This window comes from Pipistrellus kuhlii, unplaced genomic scaffold, assembly GCF_014108245.1.
Source record: "Pipistrellus kuhlii isolate mPipKuh1 unplaced genomic scaffold, mPipKuh1.p scaffold_m20_p_2, whole genome shotgun sequence".
In the NCBI taxonomy this organism is placed as follows: domain Eukaryota; kingdom Metazoa; phylum Chordata; class Mammalia; order Chiroptera; family Vespertilionidae; genus Pipistrellus; species Pipistrellus kuhlii.
Genome location: NW_023425515.1, coordinates 125,880,208 through 125,898,962, shown reverse-complemented (window position 1 = coordinate 125,898,962; position 18,755 = coordinate 125,880,208). Strand labels below are relative to the sequence as shown.

Genomic DNA, 18,755 nt, shown 5'->3' with positions numbered 1-18,755 from the left:
CTTGGGAAAACTAAAGGAGCTAGACAAGCCACAATATTTACTAATTTTACAAACTGGAAGACACTCTTATTACTTGTGGGCCTGCATTTCAGCCTCAACAAAGTTAACAGTAGACACATTTAAAACTATTCTAAGAATCATTAACATCTAATATTTTCTAGGCTATTCTATCCATGCCAGTGTTTTCAATTGTATAAGAATAGCATTGTCATTATTGATTTAGTCAATATCTCCATGTTTGCAGATTATTTTAAAAAGGAGCCCAGGTAGATAAAGTAAATAGGACAAATTATTAGACTGCTAATTTGCATCATAAAACAACAGATAAAAAACAATATGTGTTTTATTAAGCCAAACATAGATGTCTAGACATAGTTTCAGATACATCTAATTCTTTATCTATCTATATATCCATCTGTCTGTCGATCCATCTGGTTCAATTAATCTGGTGCTCAATTAACCTGCGTGCATAGTGCACCATATTGTAACTTCTCAGGTGGTGAAGTACTTGAAGCTATCATTCATCTTCATTTTTTAAAATTTATGTTTTATTCATAGATATTTAAATACATGAAATGTACAGTGCTAGGAAGGAGTCACCTTGTGTTGTTGTTGCTTTTTTTTTTAAAGTAATACATTGAATTACTAAAGTTATCATTCATTTAGTATTAGTGCAAAGAGATGAAAATATATAGCATAACAAAAAAATTAAGTGGGCAGCAGATTCATTCTATAACAATGGTCCTCAAAGTATGGTCAAGGGTTAATGAGGTCAAAGCTAATTTCATAATAAACCAAGATGTTATTTTCCTATTTCACCCTCATTCGCTCAAAAATGTATGATGGAGTCGGGACTGATTTGGCTCAGTGGGTAGAGCGTCGGCCTGCGGACTGAAAGGTCCTGGGTTCGATTCTGGTCAGGGGCATGTACCTTGGTTGCAGGCACATTCCCAGTAGGGGGTGTGCAAGAGGCAGCTGATCGATGATTCTCTCTCATTGATGTTTCTAACGCTCTATTCCCTCTCTCTTCCTCTCTGTGAAAAATCAATAATATATATATATATATATATATATATATATATATATATATATATTTAAATGTATGATGGAGTTTTCCAGAGAGTACAAGAAGTGTGAGATAATAGACTGAATAGAGAAACAAGTCTGAGAATCCAGCTGTCTTCTATTAAGACCAGACAATAAGGAAATTTTTAAAATATAAAACAATGCAATCCTTATTTTTTATATCAATAAATATGGTTGTTTTTCATAAGAATATGCTTTTTGTCAACATGTAATGATATTATTATTTTAAGTAAATTAAAAATTAAATGTTGAAATGTTTCCCTATTTTAATTACTAATATAAACATCGACTAATATAATTCACATTTTGGAGGCCCTCAATAATTTTTAAGCATGTAAAGGAATTCTGAGACCAAATCATTTGAGATTGTTATTGTACAGTTTTGAAATCTCAATTTAGCTTTAAAGCCTCAGTTTCTAATTTTACCAGAATAAAAATTAGTGTGGCATTTGCTATAAAAGTCTCAAAAATAACTCTTCAGCAAGATTAGATAAATGTTTCTTATTGTATTAGTTACTAATCAATGATACATAGCCAACAGGATAACTTTAAATATTTTATATGATTTATTCTACATCTTCCATTCCTGGCCCCCGACTCTTTCTGGACCTAACTTTGCATTAATGCTAGTGTACTAGGGGACATCTTGCTTGGTATATATCATGCATCTAATATACTTGCTAACTTGATGCAAAGTAAATCTACTTCCTCACTAAAGTTTGACTAGATTGTTAAGCTTATTTCTTGTTTTGTTTTATGATTACCATGATGACCAATACAACTAGATTGGCAGGCATGGGTTAACAGACTCTCTGGAACACCGTAAATGGCTTAAATCCTGGATCTAATGCTGGCTCCCAAGTGAACATGCACAGTTCTATAACAGCTCTGTGCATGAATTTCCTCATCTGAGCATTATGAATAAAAATAAAACTTTTTAGGTAATAACCTGATGGTTATACAGAGTAAGTTAAAATTTAGCTTTAAATTTTGTAAAATATTTAAAACTAACTTACCACATAATAAATATTTATAACTAACTTACCATGTAATAATAAATGCTATATAAAGATGACTCAGTAAAATATCTAATTTCAACTACTGCTCAGAGCAAGTGCATGAATACTGATAAGGTGGTTTTCAGAGAAAGTTTTGCTATTTAGATAGATCTACAATAGATACCTGAACACCTTTAATTCCAGGTTCATTCCCTTTAAGAGTAGCATGAGAAATAGCACAAGCACATTGATGATGCTGAGAGGAAAATGGCAGCAAAACACAGACACAAAAGCTTAGAAGAAATTCAAACATATTCAGGTAACATAGCATCGATAGGAAAACAGATGAAACTGTCTGACCTATTTGAACAGGAATGGTTTAGGCAAAGCCTTCTAACTGATTTGGATTTATTTTTAAATGAGATAAATGCTGACATTGTCTTAAATTATCATTAATATGATCATCTTTTCAATTCTAGCTCCTTTTTAGGAAATCTCTTTAATTAAATACATAGAATCACATAACACAATCTAACTAAAAGCAAAGAACTAAAAAAAAAATTCTAGATCTCTCTTTCACCCTTTGGCTTCTGCAGTTTCACTTGAGTTGATTTTCTAAGTCATATTTTCCAAGAAGATAAATCCCCCTTCTACTTGCCAGACTCTCAGTCCAAAAGATGTGGACACAATGCAGAATGGATGGACTGGACTTATCAATACTGGAAAGAATTTAGCATCCTCCAGTTTAATTGTCATCCTGCCAAACATCCCAGCTTGTTCACAACCAAAGCAATGCCTAATTTCCAACTTTATAGTTTGCTCTGTTTTTTTATTTTTTCCTTTAAGCTATCTGAATTCACATGATTAGATGAAATGGAGTGCATAACCAGAAAAAGTTGTATTTAATCAGCTCTGATTAACTCATCTATTCATCTATTCATATTTTACCCAAGTGGAATGATATTGGGAAAATAAAATCCTTTTAAATTAAAAAATAATAGAAAAGGTGAATTTCCCTTGAAATGGGTTAGACTAAACTTTGCCGGCATCTTAATCACCAGTCATGGGATTGGAAAGTCCTCTGGTCTATTCTGTATTAAGGGGCTGCACTAGAAAGAAAAGGACACCCTCCTCTTGTTGACCATCTCACTCCACAGAGCTTCATGCTAGAGAAGCACATTTAGCTTTACAATGACAGTGCATTGGAGGTTATTAATAGTAAGAATATATTGCTTGGTAGATATTATTAAATTTTAAATCTAAAAAACAAAACTCTGAAATAATATAAATATTAAAGTGTGTCAGTACTTAGGAAAAATAAATTTTGAGGATTTTTTTAATGCTCAAAATGAATGATTAAACCTCAATGTGTGTGTACCTTTTTTCTCATGGATGTTTAGGTAGGTGAACTCCAAGAAGAGCCCATTTCTGTGATAACTGTCAAATGCCTCCTGCTGTTCAGCACTGAGCATTGTTCTATCTGGGTTCCCATGGCTGTGAGCTGCAGTGTTTGGGGAGGATACAGCCCAGAGGAGCTCGTGGAGAAGTTAGGGGACATTACATGGAGGAACTGCCCCTCCCTGGGTTCCCGCGTTACTGCCAGCACAGCATCTCCCTCCTCCTTAGTCTTGTCACCACACTGAAATTGCTTTCTGGTATAGCTTTACCTCCATGCAGCACTGTCAATCATTTGTTCTGCCTTGGTCCATAGGGAACATGAAGCAAACTGATCATGTTGCTTTGACATTGTGTGACAGGAAAGGGTCCATTTTACAAAGTGACATCATAAAATGAAGAGCTTTGTAACTCTCTCTATCCCTTTCTTTTACTCTTAAATCTAAACCAAATCAAGACTGAAAGTTCTTTGCAATTCATTCTTCTTCACCAATATTATAGAAAGCAGGTTTGACTATTTTTTTTTATTTTTATTTTTTACTTTAAAAAATGTTTTTATTGATTTGAGAGAGAGAAGAAGGGAGAAGGAGAGATAGTAACATTAATGATGAGAATCATTGATTGGCTGCTTCCTGCACACTTCCTACTGGGAATGAAGCTCACAGCCCGGGCATGTGCCCTGACCAGAAAGCAACTGTTAACTTCCTAGTTCGTGGATTGATGCTCAACCACTGAGCCACACCAGCCGGCTATAGTACTTTTTACACTTGCCTCAAATTATGCCTATCTAGCAAAGTAGAAAAGCTAAAATGCCACCCAAATAATTCAGGAAAAATAAATATTGTTTTCATTTGAAATCTCCAGATAATTGAAACAGAAAGAAAGTGTTCTGGCTAGATGCCATCTTCTCCTTTGCTTATAGGCACAATCATAAATGTCCGCAACCAGTGTGCTGTCAAGTAATTGAGGCTCAACCTGGAGTTCAATGCATAGTAGGGAAGTGTTGTCCTAGTTTTTCAGTTAATAATAATAGAAATACAAATGAATCAAAATGTTCTGGTATAGCCACAACTCTTCTAAAAAACACACAGATTAAATGTAAATTTGTGACAAGTGTCCACACTTAGTTATGCTAGATGATGGTACTGTGTAGAGGCTGGTGAAGCAGAAAGTTTGTCATAGCTCCTTCTGGGAAGTTTCCGTCCCCGCTCCCACCTCCCCCCTCCTCCTCTCCACCCCCCCCCCAACCTTTCACATTAGCTAAAATGAGTGAATATCAGCTCCTGACGGATCCGGTCAGCCTCTAGGCCCAGGGACTCCATGTGCTCATACTCTTCCTCAGGGGGTTGTTCCATGGGTCCTGTCATTGGAGAGGACCAAATATCCATTCCATGCTCCAAGGAGATGTTGTGGAGGACACAACAAGCCAAGATGATGTGGCTGGACTTCTCTGGTGAGTACTGTAGAGCCCCCTTGGACCCACCCAGGTAGCGGAATCGGAAGCAGAGGGTTCGGAAACTCTTCTCAATCACACTGTGAGCTGCAGAATGGGCCACATTATAGCGATATTCAGCTGGAGTTTCATGAATGTGAAGTGGTGTCATAAGCCAGGTACGGAGAAAGGAAGAACTGTCTCCAAGCTGCCAGCTCTCTTTGTGCATGCCAGCTTCAAACTGGCTACTGAGAGAAGACTGCTGCAGCACAGCATAGTCCTGCAGGCTGCCTGGCCAGTTTGTTTCCACAGCCATTAGTGCGCCTCTGATGTCACACACCATCAGGCAGTTTAAAGAATGCAGACCTTTGCGGTTCACGTAGGAGAGTTCTTCAGCATTTGGTGCCTTGGTTGCCACATGGATACATTCAACCACTCCTAGTACCCCTGGCATCGCAGCCAACCCATAGAATTCATCCTTCAGAGCCTGAATGGAGGCTTTGTCAGCTGGAAAGCGAATGAACTGCGAGGCCCTTTCCACAAGCACTTGGGTGACGTTGGCAACACATCGACTCATATATGCCTGGCTGATTCCTATAGCATCGCCCATCCAAGTCTGGAAGGAGCCTGACGTATAGAAATCCAGTGCTGCGAGGATCTGTGTCTCTGGGCTAATAGCCCTGGGTCTCTGAGTAGGTCTAGAAAGACTCACTCCCAAGAGCTCCACCAAGTAATAAATAAACTGTCGAGGAAACCCATACATGGACATCAAGTAGTCATCGGTCACATCATCCAACTTAAAACGGTCCAATGTCCGGTGACCTCGGCCATACAGTAAGAGTTCGCAATCAAGCACTGTTATAGGTATAGCCATGGTACATGTGTTGACTCTCTTCTCCACTGCTATTTTTCCTGAATTCTTCCCAGTGGAGACCTTGGTGCAGGAAGCTATTTAAAAGAAGTGTCAGAATTCAACAGCTAACCATCTGTTAAATGGCTCTGGCATTTTTAATCTTCTCTCTCGGAGGCTGCCAGATTACCAGCCACATTCCCCGCCCACCGCAGGCTTGACTATTGCTTTTGGGGGGGAGGGGGCAACTAGTTAAGTTACCAGTGATGGGCAAATTGAAGTAGAACTTAGCTACAGAAGAATAATTAAAAATAAAGTTTTGTTAAGTATCTGAAATAAAAGCACTGAGGGCAAAAACATGAACTAAACAAGAAAACTGTAAAAAAAATAAAATAAAATTAGGCATATCATCTTCGCTCCATTTAATGCCAGTGATAAACTCTCTTGTTAAAGAAGTATTTTCATTCAAGGCTTGGGGACCAACATCGAGTAAGCAAGGCTCTTCAACCAAGCATTTCTGGACAGAGCTAGTCATGGGAAAGAAGATTTCCCTTCAGCTTAACAGTTTCTGTCCTCTTAACCTGGGCAAATGTTTCTGAGTGCATTCCCAATGGTCCTTTGCTTTACATCATGATGAAATCACACTGTGACAGCCCAGAGAGGAATGCAGAGCATATTTATAGATGGGTCAGTTGACATGCCTTTGTTGACTTCAAGAAAATGTACCAAAGTGCCTGGTACTTACTGCACTCAAACAGAAAAGGGAGAAATTTCAAGATTATATGAAAGAAAGGATGGTCCTCACACTATTTATATCTCCATTGATCTCCCCTTATAAGAGAAAACCAGTAAATTATCACCAAGATAGGTTTTCCAAAGAAAAAAAAATTCCAAAGAATTGTAGATATTTAAACTATATTAAATGCCCAATAAATTCATGAGTAATATAGAAAAGGATATGGAATTATTGCCAAGGTAGTCAAATTTAGAAAATTGTATCTTTGGGAATATACAATTAGATAACCAGAGCATGCGCAAAGATAATTCATTTAATTAGCTGATAAAATTAGTAAAAATATTACTGATTGATACTGATACTTCTCTTTATTGAATCTATACTACTCAATTTGATATATTTATATACAGTGTAAATTGTATAGTTATACAAGAGACTTAATTTTTTATTAAATTCTAACAACAGTACTTAAAGAAAATTTTAAAATGTGTCATTTTCATGTTGTCAATAAGGAATCTGAAGCCAGAAGTGAATAAGTAACTTTTTCAGAGACCATGGCACAGTTAAAAGTAGCTTTTAGGACTTTAGGGTCCTTTTAGAAGCTCTGCTACAGATTACATTTTGATGTTGATTATCTAAGTTAAATTTAAAAGCTATTTTGATCAACTGAACACCATAAAAGATTTGTATGAAAACCTAAAGTATACATGGATATTTATTATTCTCTCCCTCCTTCCCTCCTCTCTTGATATATCTGCTCTAGCTCTATCTGTCTTTATCAATCTCAATCTCTCCTATTGTGGAAATCATGTTATTTTCCATCAGTCATTTGCTAGAATAAGTAGGAATAAAAATCTACAAGGGAAATTTTGAAAACAAATCAAACCTTCAAGTGTAAGGTATTTCATTAGTACAGATTTTCTTGGTTTTACTGATACCTCTGCAGTGTTCGTACCCTCCAGCTCAGGTGTGTTTGGCAGTTAATGACCATTTGGATCAAGGACCCTCAGCCTTGCCTGAGGCCTTCAGGTTCTTCACTGACATTAGCTGACAGACTCAGCAGCTCAGAGAACATTCTTACATGATAGAATTGCCCAGTCAATAGAAGCTTCTCTGCTAATAAACATGCAGCACATTATGAGGTACTTCTCCAAAATTTTAATGACCCAAATCCAGTCTCCTCACACTACATACCTGTATAAACTTGAAAGGTAACCACAGTGTCAGATTTTATTCATACATCACCACCACACATTGAATCCACAAACTCTATTGAATAATTACTTAGTTCTGGATGTAAGGTTTGAGGACTCAATATTTTATTTTTATTTTTGTTTTTAGAACAAATATCTTACCTTCTATTATTTTCTCCAAAAACCTTTCTATTGTAGATTAAAAATATAAGGTGGGGAAATATATTTTGAAATAAACTTTTTTTTTCTTTTTTTTTTTTTTAATTTATTGGGATGACACTGGTTAACAAAAGTATAGAGGTTTCAGATACACAATTCCACAATCTATACACTGTACTATGTGTTAATCACCCCAAGTCAAGTCTCTGTCCATCACCATTTACACCCGACTTAGCCTCCTCCACTTTCTCCTACTCTCCAGCAATCACCCGTGTTGCTCGTGTCCATGCATTCTTTTCTTTTTTGCTCAGTCTCTCCACCTCTGTCTCCAACCATCCTCCCAACTGTCAGCCTGCTCTCTTTGAGTCCATCTCTATCTTGCTTGTTAGTTCGTTTTGTTCATTAGGTTCCACATATGAGTGAAATCATATGGTACTTGTTTTTCCCTGATTGGCTCATTTCACTTAGCATCATGCTCTCCAGGTCCATCCATGCTGTTGCAAAGGTAAAATTTCTTTCTTTTTTATGGCCCAGTAGTATTCCATGGTATAAATGCACCACAGTTGTTTTTTTTTGTTTTTTTTTGTTTTTTTTTTTTTTTTTTTTTTTTCCATTCAGCTACTGATGGGCAGGAACATAGGCTGCTTTTGATTACAGCTGTTGATATCAAATTCATAATCTCAACCAGTTTGTGTATAACAATCTATGTCACACTAAGGTTATCAGCTGCTTTCCAAAAGTTTCGGTTACACCACCTTTCTTTTACAAAAGACCTACATTAGTTTGATAAGGACTGCTTTCTCAAAAGTAAAAATCCTCTTGGGTTTCCTTTAAGTACTAATGTAGGTCTTTCCTAAAACCTGTGGCCTGTTAAGAACTTTGGGAAGAAGTATATACTCTTTGCTTTATGCCAATTCAGCTTATGAATGTTCTCACAGAAATGTCCTGCTTTTGGATATTGCGGGAAACCTGTAAACTATACCAAACAGAAATGGTCCCAAATAGTAACAACCAATGTTTCACAAACCTAAAAAAGTCTTCATATATTAAACAACACATTGATGGACTTTGTAAATGAAAGGGTAGATATTCATTATGGACAGAGTTTAAAGAGAGAAACAACATTTGAATATTACCTTGTGTGAGTTTTTGTGGGTTGTTGTTTTGTATCTGGAAATATCAGCACTTCTCTTCAATGGGATAGAATTGCTTTTGGAAACAGACCATTTGAATAATGAAAATCAGTAGTCTTAAGACTGTGGCAGAGGAGTAAATTGAAATTTGTGCGACTTTTGTACATCCCTCCTCACATCACTGGCTCTAGAGATGTACCGCTCCCATCACTGGTCCACTTCTCTCCCCTTCACATTTACTTTGCCTTCGTGTTTTGCCTATATCTGAAGCCTGTGACAGATTTCCCACTCCGTTACCTGAGAGCTTTACCAATAACTGCTCCCCTGCCATCCCTCCTGCTTTTAAGGATAAGTAAAATCAACCAGTATGACAAAAGATGCTCAAAAACGAATCGCTTAAAATAAGAGAAGTGAAGTGAAAAAGATGGAGGCTCTGTGCTCTGATTCCCTATTTTATGCATGGAGCAAAGCTACACTGGCTGCTCAGCTGGATTTTAAGGTAACGTTTCCCAGGGCAGACTTCATTCAGCAAACTGAAATAATAGAAACCTTTCTCCCTACAGAGGAAAAAGTGACATCATTCTCAGTTTTCATTATTTTCCACATATATTTATGTGTAATACTTTGGTGTCTGCTACTGCGAGTCCTCTAGGAAATCTGGTGTTAGCAAAATTTACAGGGTCATATAAAAATCATGCCAGCAAACCCTCATGACAATATTCAACCTCTGTTTGAGAGTTTCCTCTGTACTTCATGTTCCACATGCATTCACTTAAATAGAACCCTGATGATCAGTGTATATGTGAAGTTTATATGCCTATACCCTCACTTTATCTGTAAGAAAAAATAAAGTTAAACCCCCCATTAGCTGCTAAAACAGGAAAATCTTAACATTTTAGTGGCTAAACCAATAGAAAGTTATTTGTCTTATATACAATAGTCCAGTGAGAGTGCTGAGTGGATAGTTTTCCTTGCAGTGACTCAAGACTGAAGATCTTTGTTGTAGCTCCTCTATGTTCAACACATGGTTTCCAAAGTCACTGTGGAAATCAAAGAGAGGTGAGAGGAGGCACATCTGTTTCTTAACCCTGTTGGCCTAGAAATGATACACTTCATTCCTTCTCACCTTCCACTAGTGATAACCAGTCATATGGCTTCATATAGAAGAATTGGGAAATTGAGACCATGACCTAGAAGTCTCTGCCTGACAATATCTCCATACTATGGACAAGGAGCATAAAACTTTATTAAGAGCTGGCCATTCCTGCTAGAGAAAGGGTAATCTGTTTCTTAACAGCACTCTTTAGTAATTGGTGAAACTAGAATTTAAACCCATCTTTGCACACAGATTTGAGCTCCTTACTTTTGAAAATATGGCTTATGATTTACTGGGATTTACTCCACTGCCCTGTACATAAATCTTTATGGTTGAAACTGTATATAGTATAGTGATATAATAATATATATTCTATGGCATTCTGCAAATAGCCCCATTACTTCCAAAATTCTGCACCTACAATAATTTTGACAACTTCTGGTTATGGGATAGAATAAGCATGCTCTAAGATTTTATTATGTGTCACAAAAATACATAATTTTCAGGACATAGTTTTCAGCACTTTACCTATAGCATTCTAGCATAAAAAGGAATTTAAATATATAGTTTGCCAAATCAAATATTATTCTACTATGCTTTATCTTCTTGCTATATCAATCTTATTTGATGGAGTCATATGTGACCTAGAACAGACCTGTTTTTCTTATTACTGGCTTTTCTAATATAAAATTTTACAAAGGCAAGTTCCCTATAAAATTTTAATGTTGGAAGAATCTGCCCTCCACCAATAAGCTTTTATTATTCACTTCTAAGCACATCAGAATAAAGAAAAGCACTTGCTTGCCATTGCCCAACAGCAATGGAGAATTTTAGAAACCAAGAAGATGGGAAATGTATAAAAATGTGGAAAGACAACAGTAGCTCCCTCCCCTGTTCTTTAACAAAATTCCCTGACAGAATTTCTATATCTATTGCTAAGTAAATTGAATCTCTTTAAATTTGCGACCAAAATAAAATTGCTACATAGCTCTTTAAATCAGCAAATTTAATTTTGCATGTATTCAACAATGCAAGTGAACTGGTACTGCTGATTGATAGTCTACACCAAAAATAATCTCTAAGATCAGTGTTTTGCTATTTCTCACCTTTTCTTTTCTACTAATGACAACATAATTATAATGTCTAAATTAAATGCAGCAGTGATTTATACATATTTTGTAATTCACATGGAAAAGTCAAAAGTAAAAATCTGTAAGTAACTACTAATATTGTTTTCCTAAATGTAAGAAATGGAGAGAAATATAATGAAACCATAAGCAGGAAATTAACCTGTTTCAACTATTAACATTAGTACACAGTAATCAATTCTAGTTAATAAACATTTGAGCACTGACCATGTGCTATGCATTGTGATAGGGCCAAAAAAAAAAAAGGTAAAAAATAATGTAGTTTTTCTCTTCAAGATGTTTTACTATGTAGTTCCAGAAAATATATGCAAAAACACTTCAAAAAGCAAAATACCAATAACATTCATTTATGTAGCTCTTCTTATGGATCACAAGTAGGCCAAATCTTGGAAGGGGTTGCATATTTCTATCATCACTACAGAGGTCTGAAAGTGAGTCACTGAATGCAATCCACTAAAAAGTACACAGTAACTAAAGTATTGGGAATCGGGGTGAGGTTCCTTATTGTACTGATTTGTAGCCATGAGACTGAGGAAGGTGCTACACTTGCAGTGGTCCCACCATTCCTATCTTATGGAATTTCAGAAGGAGCTCTACCTACAAGTGACTGTGATAAATCAGAAGTGCAATGATCACATATTATAATTATCCAACCGTCCACCACTCTCAATTAAACCCCATAATAAATCTGGGTTAGAATGCTTGACTTAGACAGAAGGGGAGGCCCTTCTTTGGCTTCCAGTGTTCATCTCCAGCAAGCTGCTGAGCCCAAATTAATGAGAAACCCAAGGCATGAAAGCAATTATTTGAGATGAAGGTGCCTCATCCTCGTCCTGAGTCAGGTCAAAATCTGTAGCTTTTACTATGTAGAGAAGAGACTGAGAGAGAGAGAGAGAGAGGCGAGCATGTTAACACAGGAAAACGGGGGGGGGGGGGGGGAATATGACAGGGCCACATTTATGCACACGGCTTTTAATAGCATTATCCCTCTGCTACAGAATGGGCTGATTTCTGGTTTTAGACCTGACTAAGAAGCAATTCTTATGTCTGGTGGGGTAAACAGAAGAAATGTGAACAGAGTGGGAATGGATTAGTAAGAAAAGAGAGAACTTTCCTAAAATTTAAATTCTGCTATGCCCTATGTTCTAGAAAATGCTCCTGAGGAAAATTTCAATAACCATTTGTCTTAATAAAAATAACGTGTATCATGATAGAGTGTCCTTACAGCCAAATCCCTCACGGCTGCTCATAGGCCTACAGCTGACCCCAGCCCCTATCACTGGCTTTCAGCACTGTGTGGGCCTACCTGTAGCACTGCCTATGCACACTCTTGGCCCCTACTGCTGATACGGGCCTCCACTTCCATGTGCACACATAGCTACTCCCTACTGCCACATGAATGCACATCAGCAACCAAGTCCCTTGAGCTACATATTCAGGAGAATCCAGCCTTTACCCCTATAACAGGCCTGTAATGCTGAGCATGCCAGCAGCGAGCCTATGCAGCCACAAAACTGCAGGCCACTGACCCCAATTCCAGTCACTGGTCACCACTGCTGTGCATGTACCTGTAGCTACCCCCTGTAGCTATATGATTACACACCAACAGCTCAGCCCCCTGACTTTTGTTACTTGCCTGCACTATTGCATGTGCCTGTAGCTAGAATTTGTAGTTACATACCTGCACAACACCAATTCAAACTTCCTTCACTGTCTCACACCACTGGGCATGTGGCTAGCCTCTGTAGCTGTACAAGTGCAGACTAACGGCCCAGGGCTCCACAGCTGCTTGTGTACCTGAAGTAGGCCCCTTACCCTGCCCCGGGCACATGCCATAAGCCAGCCCCTGCAGGTGGTCATGCACACATTACTGGTTCCAGCCACCATTGCCACTGGCCCCAGTTCTCAGTGCTGAGTCTGGAGGTATCACTAAGGACCAAAATAGCTGTTGCAGTCAGTGCAGACCTCCTGAAGTTCTCACTGTCAAGCTTCATACAATTGTTAAGATCTTACACACCAGCTGCCTGAGCCAACAAGACACCAGCCTCTTCAGATCTAGAGCCACCACACACCCTACACTTGTCACCCTGCACCATTAGACACACAGCCACAGCATGTTCCAGCATACCCCACCAACACATGAAGGACTTTCCTTACCAAAGTCAGTCCATTAAGTCTGTATTTGCTTCCTTAAATACACAGATGCATGTAAGGTTTTAGGGATCATGAAGAATCAAGGAAACATGACACCATACACACACAAAAGAAATACACACAATAAACTCAAAGTTTAACTGACCACAAAGAAATGGAGATCCATAAAGTGCCTGAAAAATAATTCAAAATAGTTTCTTTAAAGAAGCTCAGAAAGTTACAAGAGAATACAGATAAACAATTTAACAAAAGCTGTAAAATAATATAAGAATAAAACAAACAATTTAACAAAAAATAGAAAACATTAAAATAAAAAGAACCAAGCCCTAGATGGTTTTGCTCAGTGGATAGAGTGCCGGCCTACGAACTCAAGGTCCTGGGTTCTATTCTGGTCAAGGGCACATGCCCAGGTTGCAGGCTCGATCCCCAGTGGAGTGCATATAGGAGGCAGTCAATCAGTGATTCTCTCACATCATTGAGGTTTCTATCTCTCTCTAACTCTTCCTTCCTCTCTGAAATCAATGAAAATATTTTTTTTTTACATAACCAAACAAATTTTGGAGCTGAAATTATAATGACTGAACTTAAAATAAAATTAAGCCAGACAGAACTTTAACAGTAGACTTGATCAATCAGAAGTAAGAACTTGAAGCCAGGTCATTTGAAAAAGCAGGCATTTCCCACTGCCCCAGCCACTCCAGGCCTCAGAACAGTGTGGAAAGGCGGAAATGATGCTTCTGGGAGAGCGAAGGCAGAAAGGCGGCAAAGGCTGTGCCGGCAGCCAGGGTAAGGAAGACCCAATCTGTACGAATCTTCGTGCATTGGGCGTCTAGTTCTAATATAAAAGTTAAAAGATGAAAGAATTAAAAATAACTATGGTTATAAAAAATTGTTAATGAACACACAGTATAAAAAAAGATGTGAATTATGACATCAAAACAAAATATGTTTTATGGGTACTGAGAGAAGAAAAGTATTGATCTTCGTATGCAAGCACAGTTAAGTTTATCTGCTTAAAATAGACAATTAACGTATGTTTTATGTAAGTCCCATGGAAACTGCAAAACAAAAACCTTTAGAAGATACATTGAAAATGAAGACGAAGAGAATCAAAGCATGCCAGTATATCAGTTTAAGGAAGCTCATAGGCTGAAAGTCAAGAAATAAAAAAGATGAGGGAGATAATAGATCAACCGAAGGAATGTATACATGCATATACGTACAACCAATGGACATAAAACTCTGAAGAGGGAGGGGATGTGTGGGAGGGAGGGAGGGGGGCAAAAAAAATCAATAAAATATGTAAAAATAAAAAATAAAAATAAAAGAAAATATAAAAGAAAAAAAAGATAATTCTTTGCAAAATAATAAACTTGGTCCCTCATATTATACCATACATGAATATGTAACTCAAAATGGGTAAGGACTTAAAAATAAGACCTGGAACTATGAAACTCCCAGGAGAAAAAATAGGGAATAGCTCTTTGATAGTAGTTTTAACAATGATTTCTTGGAATTGACATTAAAAACAAAGGCAACAAAAACAAAAAGAAGAGTGTGATTATATCAAAATTAAAACATTTCTGCACAGCAAAGAAAATAACCAACAAAATAAAAAGGCAATCAATGAATGAGAAAAGTATTTGAAAACCATACATCTAGTAAGGGTTAACACTCAAAATATGCAAGAAACTCATATAACTCAATAGGGAAAGAACAAGTAACCCACTCTTAAAAAATGGGCAAAAGATCTTTTTTTCCCCCAAAGAAGACTTTTAAATGATCAAGAGACATATTAAGAGATGCTCAACATGACTAATCATGAGGAAAATGCAAAATAAAACCACAATCCAATAGTCAAAATATAGATGTTGCTGAGGCTATCTAAAAGAAAGAGTTCTGGTGCACTGCTAATGGGAATGTAAACAGCTATAGCCACTAGGAAAAGCAGAATAGAGGTTCCTCAAAAAAATAAAATCAGAACTACCCTATGATCCAGCAATCAACACTTAATTGATTGTGGCAATTATTTCACAATGTATACATTTACCAAAACATCACTTTGAACTCCTTAAATAAATACAATTTTAATGTCAAAAATCAGTAAGTACATTTTAAAAACTAATGTCAAAGTTCAGAAGAACATTTTCATTTAGAAGACCAAACAATTCACCAATCAATCCCTCTCCTTTCTGAGTATTTAACCAAAGTACTCCATGTTTCTTTCAAGATTTTGAAGTAAGTATTTGTTAAGTTACCACTAGCCATCTCACCCATTTCAGTGACCCTCTTGTAAATTTAAAGAAATTAATTCCCAGAATTGTCATCACCACATAGTTCATTGATTAAGAGAGGATGTCAGATCTGGCTAGACTGCATTTCAAGATCATTAGAGTCAGTATGTTGACTAAGTGAGAAGTATTGGAAATAACTCATCACTGTTAGCTCTGTATAGTGGAATTAGAAAAAAAAAATGTTTTCCGAACCTGAGAGAGAAGAAAAGATGAGGAAAGGAAGCAAGGTTACTGTCTACAGTGCAATAGAATGGCATCCTTCTAAGCTCAGGAAGTTACACAATGGATGATATTAGGATACAGCTATGTAAGGTTTTTCAGTGCATTAAACATTTTACTCCAACTCAAAACCTCCAGGGCCCTGTCATGGCCGGACACTTCCAGGAAACGACTGGGGTGACTAATCACATGTCTATGTGACTAGGGGGAGGCAGTGCAATGTTCAGTTTCAACGCGCGGCCTTTCTCATTGCTGCAGGGCTTCGCTCCCTTGTCAATATCCTCAATAGCACATCCCTGGATGTTACTTATTGCTTAATGAAAAAACAGATTGCTCTGCCTAGCATCTAATAGTTGTTAATATCCTAATAACATTAACGTATGCAATATCGAGCTGAATTGTAAGGCTGACAAGAGCCTACGTGTGTGGAAATGTAATTACAGTGGAAGTTCAATGATAAATCACCGCAGTTTCTCTCTGCCTTAATAAACCGTCAGGCACTACCAAATAAAGCAGAAGCAATTAAGGAAAGCAACAGGATCTTGGGCTGAGGGACAGGAGTGATGGAAGAAATAGAACCTCCGCACCCCCAGAATAGCTTACATAAACTGCTGGTACTTAACAGCTGTTGAACTCTGATCGGCAGGAACATCAGCCTCCTCATTCATCCACCTAGGATATGGCATTTTGATGCCTCATAGGAGGGTACAGTATTTTCAGCTATGATAAAGTACCTTAGACATCTGAGCAGCTCATTAAATCCCACCTTTTTACTTCTGTGTTCCCCGCAGTATCTCTTTAAAGAGGTTATTTCTAAAACACTAAAATTTAATTTAGTTTTATCCAAAGGCAGGGAATTCTCTATGTAATTGTTAAAATGGATAGACAAGGATGCAGAGGGTGCAATGGGTAGGAACCATGTTGCTGAATAGAAAAGAGCAAAGGATTTGGTGTGTAACAAATAGCAAAGGATTGGGAGAATGCATCTTAATATCTGGGCGACTTTGTACAAGTTACTTAAACTTCTTTGCTACCCCATTTTTTGGTTTGTAAAATGATAATATTAATTAATAATACCTATTCCATAAGATTGTGTGGGGAAAAAATTAAAGAATACATTAAACCTCTGAATTGGTACAATTCCTGCCACTTATAATGTACTTAGTTCATGCTTGTATTAGTAGTAGTCTATTATTATATCACCAGCTATATCTATATCTATATCTATATCTATATCTATATCTATATCTATATCTATCTATCTATATCTATATCCTCAATACCCCACACCCTCAACCATTTGCTGGACATTATTCCTACAGCCAGGTTAATGATAGGATTACATAGCATTTGGATAGACAAAATAACTGTAATATACTAGAGGCACACAATTAAATCGTGCATGTGCAGGGTCCCCTAGGCCTAGCCTGCCTTCAGGGCCATGTCCACTACACTGCGATGCCTTGCATGTTCCAGGAACGCTGCCAGCACCCCACAATACTCCACAGATGCTGCTGGTGCCTCAGGGGGAAGGGGGGGGGGGGAGGGCCCAAGAGGTGCTCCAGCACCTCCTGGTGACTGGTTATTTGGTCATTCTGCTGTTACGGAATGATGATCACAGGCCTTTTATGATATAGATTAGAGGCCTGGTGCACAAAATTCATGCAAGAGTAGTCCTTTCTTCCCCTGGCTGCTGGCACTGGCTTCCCTCTGGCACCCAGGCTGTGGGCTTCCCTCACAGCCTCACTTCATCCGGAAGGTCAACCGGAAGGATGTCCGGAAGGAGGTCTAGTCTAATTAGCATATTGTGTTTTTATTATTATAGATGGTCTAACCCTATTATTGGACACATGCAAAAACTCAGTTATCTGAATTATTGAATCATGAATTGGTCAGATATTAGCTAAGCACCTGGCTCTGAAATAGGCACTCAAGGTACAAACAGAGCAGAAACCCTAATTTATCTGAGATTTAGCACTTTATACTGAAATAGTCAGTTAAAGGCAGGTGAGAAATGGACCAGCAGAGGCAAGTTTCAATTGCTACTCACACATCATGGAGGAATAACTTATCTCTGAAAAGGATAGTCTGAGAAGGGGTTTTAGAGAAGGTGATATTTGTCTGTTGACACAGTTTGCATAAAAGAGAGACTCAAAGAATAAAATCAAAGTATAGACAAATAAGTAAAACTATGAGCAAATATTATGTCATTAAGGAAATACAAATTAAAACCTCAATCAGATACTACTACCTAACAAATGAAATAGCTAAAATTAAACATACACACACACACACACACACACACACACACACACACACACACACCAAAAACAAAACAAACAAACAAACAAAAAAAAAACTAAAATTCAAACTAGGGAGGATGTGGAGCAACTAGATCTCTCTGGTAGAAATGTAAAATGTCAAAGGTACTTTCAAAAAGAGCTTGTAAATTTTTATGAAGTTAAATATCTGCTTAACAAATGATGCAATCTCACCCCGAGGTATTTGTCCCCCCTCCCCCCCCCCAAAAAAAAAGTTTATATTTACATAAAAGCTTTCCTATGAACATTTATAATAGATTTATTTATAATCCCCCCCAAACTCGAAACAAACCAAACATCTTTCACTGAATAAGTGGATAAACAAACGATGACACATGCTTAGAACAGAATACTACTCAGCAATAAAAATAGAACACACATTGCCCTGGCTGGTGTGGCTCAGTTGTCATCCCTATGCCAAAAGGTGGTGAGTTCAACTCCTGGTCAGGATATATATACCCAGACTGTGTTCAATTCTTGGTTGGGGCATGTGCAGGAGGCAACCAATCAATGTTTTTCTCCCATCTCTCTCTCTCTCTCT

At 37.5% G+C, this 18,755-nt stretch overlaps 1 protein-coding gene across 1 annotated transcript; it reads right to left on the bottom strand.

Annotated features, from left to right (window-relative positions):
• Window positions 1–4,045: 4,045 nt before the first annotated feature.
• LOC118724303 (putative nuclease HARBI1) lies at window positions 4,046–5,970 on the bottom strand. Its single transcript, XM_036447415.2, has 2 exons — window positions 4,728–5,970; window positions 4,046–4,694 (listed from the first exon to the last, which is right to left on the bottom strand). The coding sequence occupies exon 1, from the start codon at window positions 5,783–5,785 to the stop codon at window positions 4,736–4,738; it is 1,050 nt and encodes a 349-aa protein (XP_036303308.1). The 5' UTR covers window positions 5,786–5,970; the 3' UTR covers window positions 4,046–4,694; window positions 4,728–4,735.
• Window positions 5,971–18,755: the final 12,785 nt, after the last annotated feature.

What these genes read in the sequence shown, in the direction of transcription:
- LOC118724303 (XM_036447415.2), bottom strand. Translation starts at nt 5,785, where the DNA reads ATGGCTATACCTATAACAGTGCTTGATTGCGAACTCTTACTGTATGGC.